At 42.2% G+C, this 22,733-nt stretch overlaps 1 protein-coding gene across 1 annotated transcript; it reads left to right on the plus strand.

Moving 5' to 3' along the window:
- The first annotated feature begins 886 nt into the window (after nucleotides 1-886).
- On the plus strand, nucleotides 887-22,489 carry LOC139155600 (NACHT, LRR and PYD domains-containing protein 12-like). The gene is made up of 10 exons (XM_070730800.1): nucleotides 887-1,154; nucleotides 2,844-2,876; nucleotides 3,315-4,983; nucleotides 10,051-10,128; nucleotides 11,339-11,509; nucleotides 17,068-17,238; nucleotides 17,316-17,486; nucleotides 20,778-20,948; nucleotides 21,121-21,291; nucleotides 22,253-22,489. Exons 1-10 carry the CDS (start codon nucleotides 887-889, stop codon nucleotides 22,323-22,325), a joined length of 2,976 nt encoding a protein of 991 aa, XP_070586901.1. The 3' UTR covers nucleotides 22,326-22,489.
- The last annotated feature ends 244 nt before the right edge of the window (nucleotides 22,490-22,733 follow it).

A 22,733-nucleotide genomic window follows, 5' to 3' on the forward strand; every position in this document is an offset into this window, starting at 1 on the left:
AGAGGTGGCGATCAGCAATGCTGTGCTAATCTCTGCAGCCTGGAATGAGTCTAAAATGGAGCATGTGGAGGCTGAAAACACAATGCATAGAGGCCAGAAATAGCCAAAGGATGGGGGCGATGGGTGGGCAGGACTTCATAGGAATGGCCTAAAACAGAGAGGGTAGATACCAAAAGCATGACACACAGAGGCCAAAATGTGATGCACAGAGGCCAAAAATGTGATGCACAGAGGTCAAAAACTGTGATGTGCAGAGGCCAAATATACAATGTTCGGAGGCAAAAAATGCAACACACAAGGTGTAGAGACAGCAATGGGCTGTGGTGATCCCGGAGCCAGGACAGTTGGTTGGGGGTATTCCAGGAGGCATATCCACCTGCCAATCAGCAGCTTATGCTGAATCAGGCTAGAATAATGTGCTGAAGCTTACCAGGCTGTTTACTGTTTTCTGCAAGGATGTTAGCCAGATGATATCAATGGATGCTGATGATATAAATGGATGCTGATAGGCAAAGGCAGATTTTTTTTCTTATTTTCCTCCCCAAAAATTAATGTGCATCTTATACTCAAGAGTGTCTTATACTCCGAAAAATACAATTTATTCAATATCATACCTTATCTCTTTTTTTTCAGCTTAACTTGTATCTTGTATATTAGCAGTTCTTGATCTGATATACAGTAAGCAATGACCATGCCTTTGATGCTATAATTGAGGTCCTCCACCTCCTTTTAGTAGTAATATACTTTAGTGATGTCTATGTATAGAGGCATCGTTTGGGTTGTTTGAAGGCGGTCTTAGGTATGTGATCCTTTCAGACTTCATTTTCCATATTAGTTTAATTTTTTAATTTTAATTTTAGATTGGATATTCTCCATCATAGTTGACATGAGTAGCACTGTGAAAGAAGATATTTACAATGCATTGACTGAACTCATTGAGAAGCAATTTAAAGAATTTAAATGGAGGCTGAATTCTATTAATTATGATGGAAGGCCAAACATTCCTATGGCTTCATTGGATAAAGCTGATCTACAACAAGAAGTTGTAGAACTCCTGATTCAATATTATGGAGAAGATGCTCTAGAGGTATGCATTGATGTCCTTCGAAAATGCAATAGAAATGATCTTGCAAAAAATCTTGAAGAAAATAAAGGTAAGAAAATCCAACATATTAGAGAAATGTTATCTCCACTAAATTATTTCAATTATTTGTTGTTTATTATGATTAGCAATGGTACCCTGGAACTTCAGCGTGGGGCTTTTGTTTGAGATTCCTTATCTTGAGCCTGGAATCAAACCTTAGCTAAGCATCAGCATTGTCACTCAGTTTGGCACTTTCCTATCACTGTCAAATAAAAAGGTTAAGCCAGGTTCCAGCCAAAGAAATTAGTCCATTGATCTAAATTTAAGGGAGATCCTTTAAAGTTGAATTTAGCCTATCCTTTTTTCTAGCAGGCTTCTTGACATGATACAGAATTAAGGCAGGGGTTAATGCTCCCAGTTCACTTGTGCCCATAGGTTATCAGGGACCAGGTTGAGAAGAGAGCATGAGGCTCCGACCATCCACCCAGATGACACCATTTTGTGTTCCTTTAACTTATGTGCATCTACAGAACACTTCATGTGTGCACAGAGGATGAAAGAACCAAAATGGCATCCCCTGGTGTGTTCCCTGGCTTGGAAAATCCCCAGAGGTGGACCCCCTCCCTCCGCCCTCCACCCTCTGCCCTTCAGTACACTTGAAATCCAGAAAGGTTTCTGGATGGGGTGAGGGGGCCAGAGCCACTCCTGCTTCTCTACTCACCAGCTCTCTAGTACAACTCAGCGAAGCCAAAATGGCTAAGGCAGATTTACATCAACAACTCCCTGCTTGGGAGGGGGCAACAGTCCCCCAGATCAAACCCCCCCCCCCGTGTCTCCCTTGGCTTGGAAAAGCATCTACCCTGGTTTGGAAAGTTGTTCTTGGTAGCACACAAGGAGGGTGACAAGGGGGAGGCAAAGCTGCTTGGAGGAGGACCCCCTCCTCTTTTAAAGGAGAAGCTGCCTTCCCACTCTGTCGGATTCCAGGGATTCCTATCAAATTTATAAGTCTCCTCACCTGAGCAGGCCTCTTGCATGGCTCCAAAGTTTCCTGAAACCACCTGGAACAAAAAGCAGGCTGTGGAGAGAGAGCACTACACCCCTGCCCACCCCATTTTTCTGCTAGCAGAGTTTTCTGAAGCCACCTGGAACTAAAAATGGGTTGTGTAACCCCCTACCCTGCGCATGCTCATGCATCTCTGTCCAAAACCCCAAAATCAGCTGGTTAGCAGAAGGCACTCGTGCATGTGCTGACCTGGACGTTGATTCACTGGCCCATCGAGATGGCCCTTTATGCTACCGGGGGCATGCATAGCATAGGTTTGCCATCACGGGTCTAGGACATAGGTAATATATTTGTTCTAGCCCTTCTTGATTTGTGAATGATATTGATACTATTGATCACAATATTCTTTTGGCTTAGTATCTGGGGAACCGGGAGAAAGGTTTGGTGGCAGTTCCCCTTCTTCCAAGAAACACAGGGCTGGGAGAGAGGGCAAGGGGTACAGTTACCTACTGTAATTTTCACGACTACATGTGGCCTCTTAGTCTGTTCAAGTCTGCTTATGAAAGAAAAAGGGGAAAAAGGAAAATAAATATATAGAAAGCACTAGGAATTATAAGAAATCGAATATACATTAAAAATTTAGATATTGAAAGAAAATATATACCCATGCATTTATCTATTTTTTTAAAAAATGCTCTGTAATTTACCAATTTTTATAATGTGTGTTTTACTAATTCTAGTTCATTTTAATTGTAGATATTGATGCTCACCAACTTCCAATTTCATCAGGTAAGGCAGGAATCAATCGAAGGATTATTGAATTATGTGTAAAACTAATTTAGCATGAGCAGTTCATCCCTTCTCCATCCACTTCTATGCAAACCACTGTAAATATTAATCATCTCAAAAATCTTGATGGAGAAAACTCCATGATGGTATTGCAATGCTGACCAGGAGAAAAAGAAGGGAAAGAAGAAGTATTTAATGCAATCATTTGAGAAACATTATATGGAATAAAAGAGTTTAAATGATAAATATTTAAAGTATTGATTAACAAGAATTTTTCTATTCTCATCAATTCTGACAAACCAATTAAAAAGTACCCTACAACTTCCCTGAATTCATTAATTCAGAGAGCAGATGAGATTGCCCCAAGAAAAAGATACAGAAACAAAACATTTAATTGCTTATTTTTAATGCTTCTAATTTCATTCATTCTTCCCTTAGAATACAGAAACTACATTAAAAAAAAATTTGCAATGATCAAAGATCCTAATGCTATTCCTGGTGAATACGTGCCCCTAAACCAGAGATATTCAAAGCTAATCATGCTAGATTATCACCAGTCAGAAGAAGAGAAAGAGGATGAAATTCTGGCAATGGGAAGAGAACATCTTGAAATCATCAGCAAAAGAGCTGAGACTTCAACCAGCATTGAAGCTTTATTTAACCCTGATAAATATGGATTAACTCCACAAATTGTTGTGTTGCAAGGAGCTGCAGGAATTGGAAAAACAATGATGGCCAAAAAAATCATGTTTGACTGGGCTTCTCAACAACTTTACCAAAATAAATTTAATTATGTTTTCTATGTTTGCTGCAGTGAGATGAATTTCCATGCAGAGTCCCAGAAAACTAGCATTGCAGAAATAATTTCAAATGAATGGCTCAAGTGTCAAAAAGTGAAAAATGTGATTCAAAACATACTGAGGAATGAAGAGAAACTTCTGTTTATAATTGATGGGTTTGATGAATTAAGACATTCCTTTAATCAGGCTGAAAACTACTGTTGCACTGATCCCTGGAAGAAGGAGCCAGTGAGAATTATTTTGAGTAATTTATTTCAAAAAAAGATTCTTCCTAAATCCTCTCTTATAATCACAACAAGACCAACTGCTTTGGAGAAACTCAATCAATGTTTAGAACACCCACGTTATTTTGAGATATTGGGGTTTTCCACCAAAGAGAGAGAAGAATATTTCTACAAGTTTTTTGAAAACAAAGACCAAGCAACTCAAGCTCTCAGATTTGTTAAACAAAATGATACCCTTTTTACCATGTGTGTGATTCCTCTTGTGAACTGGATCATCTGCACAGTGATGAAACAGGAGCTGGAGAGAGGCAAGGATCTCCAAAAGACACCATACACCCTCACTGCAATCTATATGCTATATTTCTCCAGTTTGTTAAAGTTTCATCATAAAGAATCCAAACAGGATGTCCAAGCAAATGTAAAAGGTTTGTGCTCTTTAGCTGCAGAGGGAGTCTGGAAACAGAAAATATTGTTTATGGAGAAAGAAGTCAAGAAGCATGGCTTAGATCAAATAGACTACACCCCTCTCTTTCTAAATCAAAGTGTCTTCAAAAGAGACATTGATTGTATTCAAACCTATAGCTTCATTCACTTAAGCTTCCAGGAGTTTTTTGCTGCTTTGTTTTATGTCCTAGAAGAAGGAGAGGAGCACCATTCTGAAAACTGGAATACAAATTTACAGACACTGTTAGAAAGTCATAAATCTTTTAGGCGTGATTTTGCAGTAGGATTTCGTTTTCTTTTTGGTTTTTTAAATGAAGAAGAAAGAATGAGACAGTTGAAAAAAGAATTTGGATGGGAAATTTCTCCTAAGAATAAAAAGTTCTTATTAGACTGGGTGAAATATAAAATTGACAAAAGAAAAAAAGAAATGTTAGCTTATTTATATGAGACACAAGATGACAATTTTGTAAATGATGCACTATGTGATGTCACCAGAATAAGTTATCGATGCTACTCTGATATGGAATTGATTTTCCTGGCCTATTGTATACAACACTGCCAAAATTTGAAAGAATTAAATATTATAATCCGTTCATTTTCATATCGGGAAGAGGAAAAATTATCTTTTTCAAAAATTGAGTAAGTATTTTTTGAAAGTTTATAACCCACTGTGCTATCAGCTTCCAATCCTGCCACCACTAGTTTCTAACCTACACTCTTAAATATAACAATAGACCAGAAAATTGTCACTTAGACATATGCATAAATGTCTTTGAGCAGCTAAGTTAAAGAGAGATCAATTCTTGGCAGTGGAGATGTTAGAATGAAGCAGTGAAGATGGCTTGGGCTAGGGAGGCTCAGAGGATGATTAACTAAAAACAAACAGTTGTCCATTGGTCGACCAATACCAGACATTGCCCCGGAAGCAGAGTAAAGACGCTGAGACATATTGTGGATTAAATAAGGGTCATTTTATTAAATTTGCATAAATTTAAATAACGTAACTTTAAATACATAAATTTAAATATTTAAATTCAACATAACTAAGGACCTGCAGAGGCCAAAACTAATGGGCAGAAATTCCTACCAGAAACTTCCTTGGCAACATTGGGCAAAAACTCCTTGCTGAACCAGGTGAAGGTAGCCACCTTCACCTGGATCCAAGCCACGCCCCTTCATCATGTGGGAGGAGTTCACCCTCCAATCCCCATGGGAAATTGGATCCGGTGATTCCCATGGACATCCTCTCTCCAATCCTTGACGTTGTTCCAACATCTAGTTCCTGGAGAGAGGCGGTCCATCACCCTTTAAAGGGTGCCCAAAGGAGCATGCGCAGTCGCTTCTAATTCCCCATTTCCGCCCCTAACCTGCCAAACCCCAATGACCAGAGGGAGGCCTATACTGACATCTAAGTGCGCCACACCCCCTAACCAGTCCAGTCCATACCGTCAGTGTGGAATAGGCAAAAAAATGTCCGCCTCTAAAGGGGAGGCCACAAAAAATTCCTATTCGGCCCCGAGGCGACCTCCTTAGGACACACTGTTAAAAGCGGAGGGTGGGCAGGTGTTCGCTTCCAGAAGGCTGCAGGCAAGGAGGAGGTCCTGCTCGGATCGCCCTTAAATAGGGCAATCCGGGACCTCCCCTACCTCCCAGGAGGCAGCGCACCGACCTGGCGCGCTGCCAAAAGCCGAACTTCTGGGTTTTTCAGAACCCGGAAGTTCGGGGCTCAATAGAGCCGCAAGCAGCATCCCCCTTGCTCCGGGGGCAATTTTGGCCGGCAGTTTAAGCCGCCGGTCGTGCATATCTCTCTTGCATTTACAGAACCTAATATTTATTTATTTATTTATTTGTTTGTTTGTTTGTTAGTTCATTCATTCAATTTTTTAATGCCACCTTCTTCTTAGACTCAGGGCGGCTTACAACATATTAGCAGTAGCACTTTTTAACAGAGCCAGAATATTGCCCCCACAGTCCGGGTCCTCATTTTACCCACCTTGGAAGGATGGAAGGCTGAGTCAACCTTGAGCTGGTGATGAGATTTGAACCGCTGAATAATGGTATCACTAGGAAGCGCTCAGTTCAAGATCAGAGAGACAATTGCTGTTGAGATCTGGAGGATGTAGTAATTGTAAATAAACAACTAAAAAAGGGGGTGATTGTTTTATGCATAACCTGACACTAATGTCTTTAAAGATTGATTGGAAGCTCTCTTGGCCATAGCAAAGGCCAGTGTCTTTCTCCCTTTAACTTAAAAGAGCTACATTCAAAACCCTTAAATGCTCCATAGTATATAAAATTTTCATCTTAACTGTCAGATAGCATAAGAAGATGCATCTATAATAATTGGAAACCTCTTAAGTATCCCCCTTTTAAAGGGTCATTTTGAAATGAGTCATCTTAAAAAATGGACTATATGGTTTTATCTTAGAATTTTAATTCAAACACTACCTCATTTTTCATCTTAATTAAGATGGGTAGATCGAGAATTTAAAGGAATTCCTCCTTGTGGTGCGACTTGGATCAGTTCTTAGGAGAATATTTTCTCTGCTTCAGCACTGAATTGATAAAGGACACATTTTCTAGAAATTGGCTAAAAACTGAATAAACTGTAGGATTAACATTTAAGGGCATTCCTATTAAGGTTTATAATTTTTCAATACCTTTATTTAATACTTGAGAACTTTGGCTTAAATGTAAATTGAAACATGGATAATTTCCTTGTTGAAGTTTTTAGCTGTTTGTTATCTGTTGGAAATGAAGCTGGCTGAAGAGCTTTTTCCAGATTTTAGTGTCTTCTTCTGCTGTAGCCACAGGGTGAGCTCATGTTCTGCTCAGACTGTGCTCACTACAGCTCCCAATGAGACCATTTCCTGCTTATTTTATTCCTCCCATCCAGGGGCGGGCCACTATTCCAGGTGCTACCGGAATGGGCTGGGAGCACTCGTGCCCAACGCAGAATTCAGCTTTTGCGCATGCGCAGAAGCTGAAACTTACGCGAGGATGCCCGTATGCGAGATTTATTTTCTTTTTGCTTCTGCGCATGCGGAAAAGCAAAAAGGCCTGCAAATAGACCAAAACATGGTACGTGACCACCGCTGCTCGCCGCCACTCCCACTGCTCGCTCACTGCCTGCTCACTGCCGCTCGCTCCCCTGCTCCCCCTCTTACTCCACCGTAAGCGGCAGCTCCGCCGCGAGCAGCCTGCCCACCACCCGTTCTGCCACCTGGCCCAGCCCTTACCTTGCTACCTAATAATGGTAACTCTAATTTCCCTCAAATAGAATAGAATAAAATTTTATTGGCCAAGTGTGATTGGACACACAAGGAATTTGACTTGGTGCATATGCTCTCTAAATCTTTCTTCATTTTTTTAAATAATTATCATCTTTTATTGAATAACATCTTACAGTAAGCCAAATTTGATCTCTTTTTTCAATTTGCAGTCCCAATTCTTTCTCTAATTCTTTTGTGTTTCAGTTAAGTTCCTTATTAACATTGTAGTTTTCTCTCTATTAATTTTCAATCTTGCCAGTATACCAAATTCTCCTATTTCTTTCATTAAAATATTTCCTATCTCCATTGGCTCTTCTATAAAGAACATTAGGTCATCTGCAAATTCCTGTGTTTTATATTCTTTGTTTACTTTAAGTCCTTTCATCTATTACACATAATTTGGGTTAAGAGCACTTCTAAAGTCAAGATAAAAAACAGAGGTGACACCCCTGTTTTGCTCCCTTATTTATTTCAAAATTCTCTGTATTATTCCCATTAATTATCACTCTTGCCTTTTGCATCATGTATATTGCTACTATCATTTTCTCAAACTTCCTTCCAAATCTCATATCTTTAATTTGTTGGAATAAGAATTGCCAATTGAGAATGCTTTCTGGGCATTCAAAAATATTAATGCCATTTTTTCAGGATGTGCTTCATAGTATACTATAATATTTAACACCACCCTCATATTATTCCTAATTTGCCTTGTAGCTAACATCCCCCCCCCCCCCATTTTGGTCTGAATATATTATCTGATTTAATATCAATTTCAATCTTTTTGCAATTATAGTGGTATTTTTTTTATAATCTGTGTTCAACAATGAGATTGGCCTATAATTTTTTGTTTGTTTGAGGTCTGTACCTTCTTTTGAAATGAGAAATATATAGGCCTCTGTACAGGAATCTAGTAATTTAGTTTTCTTCAATACATCATTATATACTTTCAGTAACATCAACTCAAAGTCCTCATACAGACTCTTAGATACTTCTCCCAGCAAACCATCCAGTCCTGGTGTCTTATTATTTTGTTGTTTTTGCACTGCTCTTCTTAATTCTGTTGCTGATATCTCTTTGTGTTATCATTGTTATTCCGGAGGCTGTTATTCAGGAGGCTTCCCTGAAGCTTTTGGAGTGCAAAAAATGGCCCAACGGGTAAGAGAGAAGTCTGTTTTTCTCAAATTCCGGTTTGCTCATTGAGCCATTTTTCACCCTCCAGAGGTTTAAGGGAAGCCCCCCCCCCAAAGCCCCCAGAAAGTGAAAAGAGCCTTCCCCAAGACAAAACAATCAGCTGGCCAGTACATGCATGTGCACTGGAGTTGACAACGCCTTACGCCCTTTGAGATATGTCTGCATGCCACCTGTGGCACACATGCCATAGAGGTTCGCCATAATTATTATTACTTATTATTATTTATTAGATTTGTATGCCACCCCTCTCCGTAGACTCAGGGTGGCTCACAACAATAAAACAATATATAACAAATCTAATAATTTAAAATCACCAAACATACACACAAAAATACCATGCATAAAATGTATAGGCCCCGGGGGAGGTGTCTCAATTCCCCCATGCCTGACGGCAGAGGTGGGTTTTTAGAAGTTTACGAAAGGCAAGGAGGGTGGGGGCAATTCTAATCTCTGGGGGGAGCTGGTTCCAGAGGGTCGGGGCTGCCACAGAGAAGGCTCTTCCTCTGGGTCCCGCCAAACGACATTGTTTAGTCGACGGGACCCGGAAAAAGCCAACTCTGTGGGACCTTATCGGTCGCTGGGATTCGTGCGGCAGAAGGCGGTCCTGTTGCAACTTGCTAGGACAAGAGTTACACTAATGTCAAAGAAATGGTGGGGTAGAATCATTAAAGAAAGGATGCAAAAGGAGGGGGGAAATGAAATGCAAATAGCAAGATTTTTTTAAAATATATTTTTTAAAATACTTAAATAGTATTGTTAAATTGTCCCATAATGAATTGTCCCATGTCAAGTTCACTATGGCAAGTGGACTATGTCAAGTTGGCTAAAACAAGTTTATTTATTTATTAGCTTTGTATGCCGCCCCTCTCCGAAGACTCGGAGAGTTGTCCACTTCTGTCCTGGAACTTCTCCCTGAAACCCTGCTGCATCCTGTTCTTCATTTAATAATTAAACCAAGGGCAGAATGAATGGGGCAGTCATAAGCCAATTACATTGGAACTTCACTTGACAGTGTCAGAATTTCTGAATGTAATTGGCAGGCTCTATTACTGTTGCTAGTTGCGGACTACCAATTTCTATAAACTTTTCATTTACAAATTATCTTTTGCTGTTATTAATTTCCCATATTGGAACATGAATACATTTATTTTACAAATAGACTGGCATGCTAACTATAGTTGTAAACTATGGAACTGAAAATATTGAAGGAAAAGTGACAGCAAAAATATATTTCCCCTTATAGGGAATGGAATTTGGATGAAAGATACATGGAAGATTTCTTTAAAGCACTGACAAAGCTGAGAAACCTAAGAGATCTGCGGTAAGAAACTGCATGAATTTTATCCTAAATGTTATTGATACAGAAACCTATGCACAGGGGTGGGTTACTGCCTGAATGGGGGGGACGGGACGCCACCGACGCAGTGGGGTAACAAAAATGGAGCTCCACTCCAGACCACCCAATTTGCATTGAAAGATGTTGAAAGAAAATGCAGGCCATCCTGTATAAGCCATGCCCACAGTGTGTAGTAAAAATTTTGGTAGCCCTTTACTGCCTATGCATAATAGTTCTGTGTGTAACTGATTGACTAGATTGGGGTGTCAAACTCGCAGCATTAAGTTGTCACATGACATATTGCAACTTTCCCCCTTTGCTAAAATGGGCGTGTGTATGGCCAGTGACGCTTCCAACCCACAGGCCAGGAATTTGACTAGATGATCTAAAGTGGCTTTGGCCATGGCAATCTTATTCTTTAAAATACCATTCTTGACTCTAAAGTTGTATAAATGTACTGGTCATGTCCTTTGATAAAGAGGATGGAGAGAAAGAGAAGTTTCTTGACCTGTCTTGGCTTGGATGATTCCAGTTGTAGTGGAGCCAAAGTTCAATTCCAGTAAGCCCCCAGGATGCCTTGTTTGCACCCAGCAACAACTCCTATAAAGAAAAATGTGGAATATCTGAGAGATTTGGCAAGAAACCTGCAGAGGAGTCAAAGCTGAGAAGGAAACTGCCACAGCTGCATATTGAATGGGAGCTCAGTGTAGTTGATTTATTGACCTCACTTCTTGAGAGCAAATGCTGAGAACAACTTTGTAAGCCTCAGATCTGTGAAGCTTCCCATTACTGGGTTTCTTGGGTTTTTTAATTTGCAGTTGTCACTTGTAATTGGGTTCCCAGTATCAATCTATGTCAGTTTGTGGCTACATTTACATTGTCATTGAATATTGATTAAAAACGTCTCAAGGGTCTGTGGGAGCTTGCCTGTCACTGGACTGGGAAAGCATCCACATTACTACCTTGCTGCCTGATAGCCATTAGTGCTGGCACAGAAAACATTGTTCTAAGCCTCAAAAATAAAATAAATGGAATGTAAGAGAATATAAACTCTGAAAACATCTTGATTAATTGCTTATAACTATTGCTTTTAATTGTTTTTAATTATTATTGTCTTTACCATCTATTTTTATATGTGGTACTACTAATCAGAAGGTATCATTTTAATTCTTCTGAGTGATTGCTGTTCTTTCAGTTTGGATGGCTGGTCCCTCACAGAGTCCTGCAGCAGGCATCTTGCTGAAGTCTTCAAGAAAAACCAGAGATTGAAAATGTTACGTTTGGCCCCCAAGGACATAGATGATAGAGCAGCAGAACTGTTGTGTGAGGGGCTCCAACACATGGACTGTAAAATAGAAACATTAGTGTGAGTGTTCAGTTTTTCTTTCACAGTTTGATGTGTGATGCTTTCTCTTGAGCTCTGGAAAAGAGCTAGGAAAAGACGGTTATAGTTTTGAAATTTAACCATATTCTTTTCAGTTCCTTCCAGATTACTGTTTTCTAAGATACAATTATACTATATTTGTGATCATAATCGAAAGACCACAAAACTTTAATATAACAATTGCAGGAGAGGCGGAGTAAGACACGGACAAAAGAGCTGGATTTAAAACTGGGTCATTTTCATTAAAATAAATTTGCATAATTTATTTAAATAAATTAGCATAATTAGCATAATTAACTTATGACCCTAACAAGGACCCGCAGGGTCAAACAATTGCTTCCGGGGCGGAAAATGACGTAGAATAAACTTCCGGGGCAACTTATGGGCGTATCTCCATGCTAATCCAGGTGAGGGACCACTCCCTCACCTGAGACCTTGCCATGCACTTGCATGTGGGAGGTCCCGCCGGCTAACCCCTACAAGGGGAATTAAATGGGCGGGACCCAAAGACAGGTTCCCCCCAACTGCTCAGGTCGTCAAAACCACAAGCCTTTGGAGAAAACCTGTCAATCATCCTCAAAGATGCCCAACGGAGAACACGCAGTTGCTAAACCACCACCCAGTTTTCCGCCCCTAACCTGCCACGGAGTGGGGGTCAGATCTCTATCTTGGCCCCCCGACTCCCCCCTCTAACTGCACCAGCTTGCGCAGTGACCGCTGCAGGTCCTGTAAGAAGATGGTGTTCCCTTGTTCTGACAAGTGAACACCGTCAGCCCAGTAAAGCCACGGCTGATCTATGGTGATGTGGGGATGGGCCACTACAACCCCACCTAACTCTCTGACTACCTTACCCAGGGCCTTATTAACTCTCCATCTAACCCGGTGAATGGCCCCAAGGGAAATGGCGTCCCTCCAAGTGATCCTCGGGAGAATCTCAGACCATACCACTTGTGTGTTGGGCCACACAGTGCGAAGCCACCGCAGCTCTTCGCGCGCCTGGCAGATCAAGGGCAGACCTCCAAGCACGCACAGGTCGTTGCCACCGAGGTGCAAGACCAGCCACCTGGGCGCAGCAATGGGGTGCCGCCCTCCCAGTAACAGTGGTAGGAGACCTTCTCACTGCATTCCTCTTCTTCCCATCCAGACAATGTTGACCCATCGGCCCAATGACAGCTGGGTCCCCACGGCGGTTCTTGCTGCTGAGCGGCCGGTCCAAAATATCATACTGTGGCCGCAAAGCAATGCTATCGGTCTCGTACTGACAGGGCTACCTGGAAGAGGACACAGAGAGGTTACCTTGCCTAAGACCCTGTCCTAGACCCTCAGCAGGCCGTACATAACCTAAATAGGCCACTGACCGCCAGCGGCCGATCTCCCGAATCCGCTGGGCCGGGAACCCCGAAAGTGCTGCGCTAGTGGCAGCACCGATACGGAACGAGTGTGTTCCATAGCCGGCGGGATCAATACCTATCTTGACCATAGCCCTGGACACTAAGACCCAGAATTGATAGTGGGTCAGAGGAGTACCATCCTGGTGTTTAAAAAGGAACCCCTGCCCTGATCCTCTCATGCTACAGAAGTGATGAAGAGCAGCCACCGGGCACACAGACTGAACGGCGGCCGCATTAAGCTCTATCCTAATCCCTCTATGCAACTGATCTGTCTTGGACTGTCTCACTAAAAGGGAGATACCCTCGTCCCTGAAATCTAGATCAGTGAACTGGAAGGCACGGAGCGACATGTCAGCCTGCGAGGAGGCCATAGCATCACTGAACCGCAGGGCCCCAAAAAACATGACACAAGTCGCTGCCCTAAAGAGACGGGCCTCGTACAGAGAGGCACACAGACTGTCCACAGCTTGATTAATAAGTGACAACTGCTGCACCATCAGAGCCTGGCGACTATCCAACGGGGTTCCCTGACGCTCCCTCGCCCAGCCTTCCAGCATCTTCCGAATGCGGAAGTCACCAGAAAGATCCATAAACCACCTTGCCTTGGACAGAAAGGCGAGACCGGCCAACTTGGACCTAATTGTCCTAACTGAAAGGCCACGCTGCCTAAGCTGGACACAAAATTCCATCAGGTGTTCTACCAGGGCAGGCCAACTATGGGTGCAACCCCTATTTATTTATTTATTTATTTATTTATTTATTACTTAGATTTGTATGCCGCCCCTCTCCGAAGACTCGGGGCGGCTCACAACATGTAGAAACAAATCATAAGCAATCAGACAAATTTAAAATATTTAACTATTTAAAAACCCCGTATGCTAACAGACACACACACAGACATACCATGCATAAATTAAACGTGCCCAGGGGGAGATGTTTCAGTTCCCCCATGCCTGACGGCAAAGGTGGGTTTTAAGGAGTTTACGGAAGGCAGGAAGAGCAGGGGCAGTTCTAATCTCCGGGGGGAGTTGGTTCCAGAGGGCCGGTGCCGCCACAGAGAAGGCTCTTCCCCTGGGGCCCGCCAACCGACATTGTTTAGTTGACGGGACCCGGAGAAGGCCCACTCTGTGGGACCTAATCGGTCGCTGGGATTCGTGCGGCAGGAGGCGGTCTCGGAGATATTCTGGTCCGATGCCATGAAGGGCTTTAAAGGTCATAACCAACACTTTGAATTGTGACCGGAAATTGATCGGCAGCCAATGCAGACTGCGGAGTGATGGTGAAACATGGGCATATCTAGGTAGGCCCATGACTGCTCTCGCAGCTGCATTTTGCACGATCTGAAGTTTCTGAACACTTTTCAAAGGTAGCCCCATGTAGAGAGCATTACAGTAGTCGAACCTCGAGGTGATGAGGGCATGAGTGACTGTGAGCAATGAGTCCCGGTCCAGATAGGGCCGCAACTGGTGCACCAGGCGAACCTGGGCAAACGCCCCCTTCGCCACAGCTGAAAGGTGTTGTTCTAATGTGAGCTGTGGATCGAGGAGGACGCCCAAGTTGCGGACCCTCTGTGAGGGGGTCAATAATTCCTCCCCCCCCTGGGTAATGGACGGACAGATGGAATTGTCCTTGGGAGGCAAAACCCACAGCCACTCCGTCTTATCCGGGTTGAGCTTGAGTCTGTTGACACCCAACAGCCTCCAGGAACCAGCACATCACTTCCACCGCTTCATTGACTGGGCATGGGGTGGAGATGTAAAGCTGGGTATCATCCGCATATTGATGATACCTCACCCCATGTCCTTGGATGATCTCGCCCAGCGGTTTCATGTAGATGTTAAATAGCAGGGGGGAGAGGACTGACCCCTGAGGCACCCCACAAGGGAGAGACCTAGGAGTCGACCTCTGTCCCCCCACTAACACCGACTGCGACCGGCCAGAGAGGTAGGAGGAGAACCACTGAATAACAGTGCCTCCCACCCCCAACCCCTCCAGCCGGTGCAGAAGGATACCATGGTCGATGGTATCGAAAGCCGCTGAGAGGTCAAGGAGCACCAGGACAGAGGATAAACCCCTGTCCCGGGCCCGCCAGAGATCATCCATCAATGCGACCAAAGCGGTTTCCGTGCTGTAACCGGGCCTGAAACCCGACTGCCGGGGACCTAGATAATCGGCTTCTTCCAAGGACCGCTGGAGCTGGAGTGCCACCACCTTCTCAACAACCTTCCCCATAAAGGGAAGGTTGGAGACTGGACGATAGTTATTAAGCACAGCTGGGTCCAGGGAGGGCTTCTTGAGGAGGGGGCGCACAAGCGCTTCTTTATAGAGTGATGGAAAAACTCCCCTCCCCAAGGAAGCGTTGGTAATCTCCTGGTCCCAGCTCCGTGTCACCTCCCTGCTGGCCGAAACCAACCAGGAGGGACACCTATCCTGCCTGAAATCCCCGAACTCCTTACCTGCATGCTGATATGCCTTCAGGGTGCCTGGTGCTACTGAGAGGGCCATAGCCCTGCAGGCCTCTTCTCTCCACTGCTCGGGAGCCCGCCCAGGCTCCAAAGGTGGTTGGGAAAAGCCTCTGGTGACACGTGGGCCCACAAAGCCAGGGTTCGAAACCTGGACAACTGACCACAGGACAAGGCGTCAGCAATCCCGTTATCTAACCCGGGGACATGTCGAGCCAAAAATAAGGCGTTTAGGGACAATGACCTGTGCACAAAATGGCGGACAAGCCGCATGACCCTGTTGCTCTTGGAGGACAGGGCATTCACAACGTGGACTACCGCCAGGTTGTCACACCAAAAGTCCCTAAACTGCTCCCCCCAAAGCTCTAAGGCCACTACCAAGGGAAAGAGCTCTAAAAAAGTCAAGTCCTTGACTAAGGGAGAGGCCCTCCATTCCAGAGGCCAAGTGGAACGACACCACTGGTTGCCTAATATTACCCTGAAACCACAGGTCCCCGCAGCATCTGAGCATAAATGCAACTCAGCTTCCAAGAGAAGCTCGTGCCTCCAAAATGACAACCCGTTAAAATGAACTAAAATTTCCCGCCATACACGTAGGTCATCCCTGACCCCGGTGCATAGGCGGGTACGATGATGGGGCAAGCGCAGCCCCTTCAGCGCGTTGTACAACCTCCGGGAAAAAGCCCGGCCAGGAACAATGACCCGGCAGGCAAAATTAAGGAGCCCCGCTAATTCTTGTAGCTGCCAAAGGGTGACTTTCCAGCAGCCTAACAATAAATTAAGTTTACCCCGTATCTTAACTAATTTGTCTAGGGGCAATCTAGAAGATTGCTCCTCAGAGTCCAATTCAATACCAAGAAAGGTAATCTTGGTAGCAGGGCCCTCGGTCTTCTCGGGGGCTAAAGGTACCCCCAATTGAGCACAAAGGGCTTCGAAGTCCCGCATCAAAGCAAAACATTGCTCTGAATGTGCGGGCCTCGCTAACAAGAAATCGTCAAGGTAGTGAACGACCGAACCCAGACCACTGCACCTCCTGAGTGCCCACTCCAAGAAGGTGCTAAAGCTCTCAAAAAGAGAGCGCGAGACAGAGCATCCCATTGGTAATGCCCTGTCAACATAAAAGCCACCTTCGAAGTGGAAGCCCAAGAGCTCGAAGTCGTATGGGGAGGAGCCGGAATGCCGACTTAATGTCACATTTACCCATAAGGGTTCCAACCCCACACTTCCTAACCATGGCCACGGCCGCATCAAAAGATGCGTACCGGACTGAACAAAGTTCATCAGGAATGAAATCATTCACTGATTCCCCCTTTGGAAAAGACAGGTGGTGAATTTAGGTTATTCTTAATTTAGACAATTTTATTTATTTATTTAGTCAAGTACGTATTGGTAATATACAGTACATAGATATAACATTATTCATATCTAAAAGATGGGTACTAATAAGAGGGAATGTTCTAAGCTGCCCCGCGTGCACAGAGGGGCAGCATATAAGTCCAATCAATCAATCAATTAACAAACAAACAAACAAACATTAGGAGAGGGACAATAGGCATCCTGGTGCACATAATAGTAGAGAGCCAGTTCAGATACCACAGATAATCACATTTCATTCAATAATTATAAAAATACATTCAAGTCTTCTTTTTCAAAAGGTAACTGTAATTTTCCATATTCTGCTCTCCAGGCTTGCAAGAAAGGCCATCAATGAATCATGCAGCAGGCATTTTGCAGAAGTACTCAGTAAAATGCAGAGTTTGAGAGCATTAGGCTTGTGCCTCAAGAACGTAGATGACAAACCAATGGAGTTACTGTGTAGAGGACTCAAACATCCAGAATGTAAAATAGAAATACTACAGTAAGTGATCCCCACCCCACCTTTTCCCAGTTTGATCTCTGCAGCAACCGTCTTTTCATGATTACTGTTCCCTGCAGGCTTGGTGGAGAGATCCTGACAGAATCCTGCAGCAGGAATCTTGCAGAAGTACTCAGGAAAAACCAGAGATTGACAGAGTTATATTTGTTCCGTAATAACACAAATGACAAAACAATGGAACTGTTGTGTGATGGGCTCAGTCATCCAGAATGTAAAATAGAAACCATACAGTAAGTGATTTTCCTCCTTTCAGTTTAATTACTGCAACAGCCTTTTGATGGTTAAATGTTTTATTTTTATTTATTTATTTGTTTTGTCCAGTACGTATTAGTATACAAAAATTTAAATACATGATACTAGTAAAAGAGGAACATTAGGACAGGGGATGGAAGGCACTTTGGTGTACTTATGCATGACCCTTACTGACCTCTTAGGAATAGTTTTGGAAATATATCCAGAGAGTGCTGTTAAGTTGCCGTACGTAATCACATTTCATTCAGTTCCTACAAAATACATTATATACTTGTTTTTGAACAAATATAACTTTAATTATTCAGTCTATTTATCTGCAGTCTAGATGTAATGTTCCTGACTGAATCTTGCAGCAGACATCTTGCAGAGGTATTCAGGAAAAAACAAAAATGGAGTGTGTTATCCTTGTTCCTAAAGAACCCAGATGACAAAATAATGGAATTGCTATGCAATGGGCTCAAACATCCAGAATGTACAATACAGTCACTAAAGTAAGTGATTGTTGTTTTTTCCTTTCAGTTTCAGAATGTACATGTCTATTCTGAATATACATGTACATTCTGGAATGTACATGTATATTCTGGAAATATATCCAGGGAGAGGCAGTTTGGTTGGCATATATGATAACATTCCCTTCAGTTTCTGTAAAAAAAAACACCTTGTTTTTCAAAAGGTAATTCTATTTTCTTGGCTTTTCTCTGCAGACTTACCTACCTACCTACCTACCTATTGTATGTCTGTCTGTCTGTCTGTCTGTCTGTCTGTCTATCTGTCTATCTATCTATCTATCTATCTATCTATCTATCTATCTATCTAATCTATCTATCTATCTATCTATCTATCTATCTATCTATCTATCTATCTATCTATCTAGCCATGTAGATGTTAAATAAAAGAGGAGAGAGGACCGAGCCCTGAGGCGAGGCCTAGGGTCGACCTCTCTCCTCCCACCAACACTGACTGATCAGAGAGATAGGAGTAGAACCAATGTATAATGGTGCTTCCCACTCCCAACTCCCTTAGCCATCACAGTAGGATAGCAAGGTCAATGGTATTGAAAGGAACTGAGAGGTCAAGTAGCACCAAGATAGAGGATGACCTCTATCTCGGGCTTGCCAAAGATCATCCATCAGAGTCATCAGTTTCTATGCTGTAGCCAGGCCTGAAGCCAGATTGAAAAGGGTCCAGATAATCCATTTCTTCCAATTACCTTAGGAGCTGTAGCACTACCACTTTCTCTACAACCTTCCCACAAAGGGAAGGTTGGAGACAGGAGGGAAATTCATATATAAATACAGTCCATGCTTATTTTTCAAGAAATAATAATTATTTTTTGGATCCTTTCTGCAGGCTTGATGAAAAGTTCTTGACTGAATCCTCTAGCAAATATCTTGCATTATTATTCATGAAAAACCAGAGATTGAGAATGATACATATGGTCTTCAGTAGCACAGATGACAAAACTATGGAACTACTGTGTGATGGGCTCAGTCATCCAGAATGTAAAATAGAAACAATAGAGTAAGTGATTGTTCCGTCCTTTCAGTTTGATCTCTGCAATCGTCTTTTGTTGATTAACATTATGGAAATATATCCAGAGAAAAGCAGCTGAAGCATAATTACATCCCCCTCAGTTCCTATAAAAATAAGCTATATGCTTGTTTTTCAGGACTTAATTGTAATTTTTCAGACTGCTTTCTGCAGGCTTGCTGGAGAAGTCTTGAACGAATCCTGCAGCAGGCATCTTGCTGAAGTACTCAGGAAGAATCAGAGAATGAAAACGTTAATACTGTCCCTCAAGAACCCAGATGACAAAATAATGGAAGTGCTGTGTGATGGACTCAAACAACCAGAATGTACAATAGAGACGCTACAGTAAGTGGCAGTTATTTTTCCTTTCAGTTTGGTCTGCAGAACCATCGTTTGGAAATTAATATTCTGGAAATGTATTCAGGGAGAGGATTTGCCACACATAATCACGTTTCCTTTAGTTCCTATAAAACACATTCCATAGTTTTGTCCATGGATATTCTCAATCATCCAGGTTATGGTTGTCCCAAAAGTGCTTCCCCCTCCCCTCCCAAAAGGCAATTGGATTTTGTTTTTTCCCTTGAATACATTCTGCTGCCATACACTCCTTTAATTCCTATGAGAATAAATTGCATGCTTGTTTTTTCAACAGATAATTGTTATTTTCCCTCCTTTTTTGGACAGCCTTGCTGAAGGGTTCATCACCAAATCTGGCAGTAGACATCTTGCAGAAGTAATCAGGAAAAAACAGAGATTGGAAAGGTTAAACTTGAACCTTGACAATGAAGATAACGAAGCAGTGGAAGTGCTGTTTGAGGGCATCAAACATCCAGAATGTACTATAAATACGCTACAGTAAGTGATCTTTTCCCTTTTCAGCTTGATCTGTACAAATGTTTTTTGGCCATTAATATTCTGGGAATATATCCGGTGGAGGCAGTTCAGTTGCCATCAAGTATAACATTCACTTCATTCTATCTAAAAATATATTCCAGACTTTTTGTCAAAAGATAATGGTGATATTTTCATACTTTTTTGGCAGACTTGCTGGAGAGATCCAGACAGAATCCTGCAGCAGGCATCTTGCTGAAGTACTCAGGAAAAACCAGAGATTGAGAAAGATATATTTGTTCCTTAATAACACAGATGACAAAAGAATGGAACTAATGTGTGATGGGCTCAATCATCCAGAATGTAAAATAGAGTAAGTGATTTTTCCTCTTTCAGTTTGATCTTCGCAACTATCTTTTGATGGTTAATATTTTGGAAATATATCAAGAGAAAAAGCTGTTAAGTTGTTGAACATAATAATCCCATTTCCTTCAGTTCCTACAAAACACATTCTGTGCAAATAACTTTAATTATTCAGTCTATTTATCTGCAGGCTGGATGGAAAGACCCTGACTGAATCTTGCAGCAGATATCTTGCAGAGTTACTCAGGAAAAACCAAAAATTGAGTGTGTTATACTTGTTCCTAAAGAACCCAGATGACAAAATAATGGAATTGCTATGCAATGGGCTCAAACATCCAGAATGTACAATACAGACACTAGAGTAAGCCATTGTTATTTTTTTCCTTTCAATGTCATATATACATGTCTATGGACTGTTAATATTCTAGAAATATATCCAGAGAGAGGCAGTTTGGTTGGCATATGTGATTACATTCCCTTCAGTTTCTATAACAAATACTTATTTTTAAACAGGTAATTGTATTTTTCTTGGCCTTTCTCTGCAGAATTTCTTTTCAGAGTCTGACAGAATCCTGCTGTAGGCATCTTGCAGAAGTATTCAGGAAAAACCACAGCTTGAGAGATTTGTACTTGTTTTTTGAGGATGCAAATGACAGAAAAATGGAACTTCTGTGTGATGGTCTCAAACATCCAGAATGTACAATAAAGATGCTACAGTAAGTGAATTTTATTCTTTCAGATTGATTTGTACAAATGTATTTTTGGCAGTTAATATTCCTGAAATATATCCAGGGAGTTGCCATACATAATCACATCCACTTCAATTCACAAATACACTCCGTGCCTATTTTTCAAGAAATAATAATAATTTTTGGATCCTTTCTGCAGGCTTGATGGAGAGTTCTTGACTGAATCCTCTAGCAGGGATCTTGCCTTATTATTCAGGAAAAATCAGAGACTGAGAGAGCTAAGACTGTCCCTCAAAAACCCAGATGATAAAATAATGGAAGTGCTGTGTAAAGGGCTCAAACATCCTCAATGTAATATTGAGGCACTAGAGTAAGTATCCATTGTTTTCTTTTCAGTTGATGTACTAATCATCTCTTGAGTGCTTATCATCTGGAAATATATCTGTCAGCCCTGGATCCATCTTTGGTCAGACTTTACAGGGCTGCCACAGTAGGAATGGGAGAGTAGCAAAGGAACTACAGTATAGTCATAACAACTTTCTTTCACATGTGATCAATGTCGGGCTACTGGCAACTAGAGGGGAGTGAATGAAGTTTGGCAGCAGCTGACACAAGGGATTGATTGGGCCATGTGATGTGACAGTGAAGGGTGTGAGTTTTAGTCAGTGGTGGGAGTCAAATAATTCCACCACTAGTTCACTGAAAATACGAGCATGTGCGTTTCAGTGTGTGCATGTGCAACTTCTACATATGCATTCATGCATGGCTTCCATGCATATGCGCATGGCTTCCACACATGAATGCACACATGTAGCTTCCTCTATGTGGTGAGGTTGACTGAGCAGCCTTTCGGGGCCTCCTCCCCTCCATCTCTGCTCTCTAAGGCAATGGCTGCCTCTCTTCACACTGCTGGGAGAGCATCTTGTGCAACTTAGCAGCTGTGAGCCACCACTTTCCTCTTAAGTCCCATCCGGAAAACCCTGTGGCACTGAGAAGCAGCAGCCACGGTAGGTAGACAAAAATGCTGAATTCAGTCTGAACATCTGGCTGACTGTGTGGTAAATCATAATAATCCCCTCCTAAAATGGATAAATTTATAGGGATAGCAAATCCCCCCAAAGACAATGGAAATCAAGTTTTTTGAAACAGACAAAATGTACCTTGAAATTGTGAAATCAAATAAACCGTGGAATTCTGTGGGGTGGATCAGATAATTGGAGGTCTGGATCTACCCTCAGAGATATCTAGGTGGGTCCTTTCATAGCTCTGATTGAGACATTACTGAGCACTCATCTTTTGATAGATTAAAATAAGTTTTTGTTTCATTATAGGTTGAATGGAAAATATATCGCACGGTATGGAGAATGGATGGACATGAACCACATTGCTAGGACCTCCATGTAGACACTGTTTCTTCATGTTTATTTGTTTCATCTATTTTTATTTTCATTCAGAATATGGTTAGGAGGAGCCGGGATTTAATATGGTATTTTCAAGTGAAAGTCTAAAGAACTTTCCTTCAGCAACTATAATTTGAACTGAAGACTTTTGAAAATGAAAAATACCAAACTAGGGGGATAAAAATTACCCTCCAAAATTATAAGTGACAACAATTCTTTTACATTGTCAAATTATTGTCCTTTGAAGTCTGAATAAGGGAAGGAAACATTGGTTGCTTGACTATTTGATTAAGTGCCATCAAGTTCGCCTTGACCCCTAGTAACTATGCAGACTAAAGCTGTCTGGTTTTCAGTATTTGTATGGCCAGGTAGCCAGCCAGGTGTTCAGGACCCCAACCGTTCTCAGAAGGGA

The sequence above is a fragment of the Erythrolamprus reginae genome, unplaced genomic scaffold (assembly GCF_031021105.1).
Source record: "Erythrolamprus reginae isolate rEryReg1 unplaced genomic scaffold, rEryReg1.hap1 H_32, whole genome shotgun sequence".
NCBI lineage: Eukaryota > Metazoa > Chordata > Lepidosauria > Squamata > Dipsadidae > Erythrolamprus > Erythrolamprus reginae.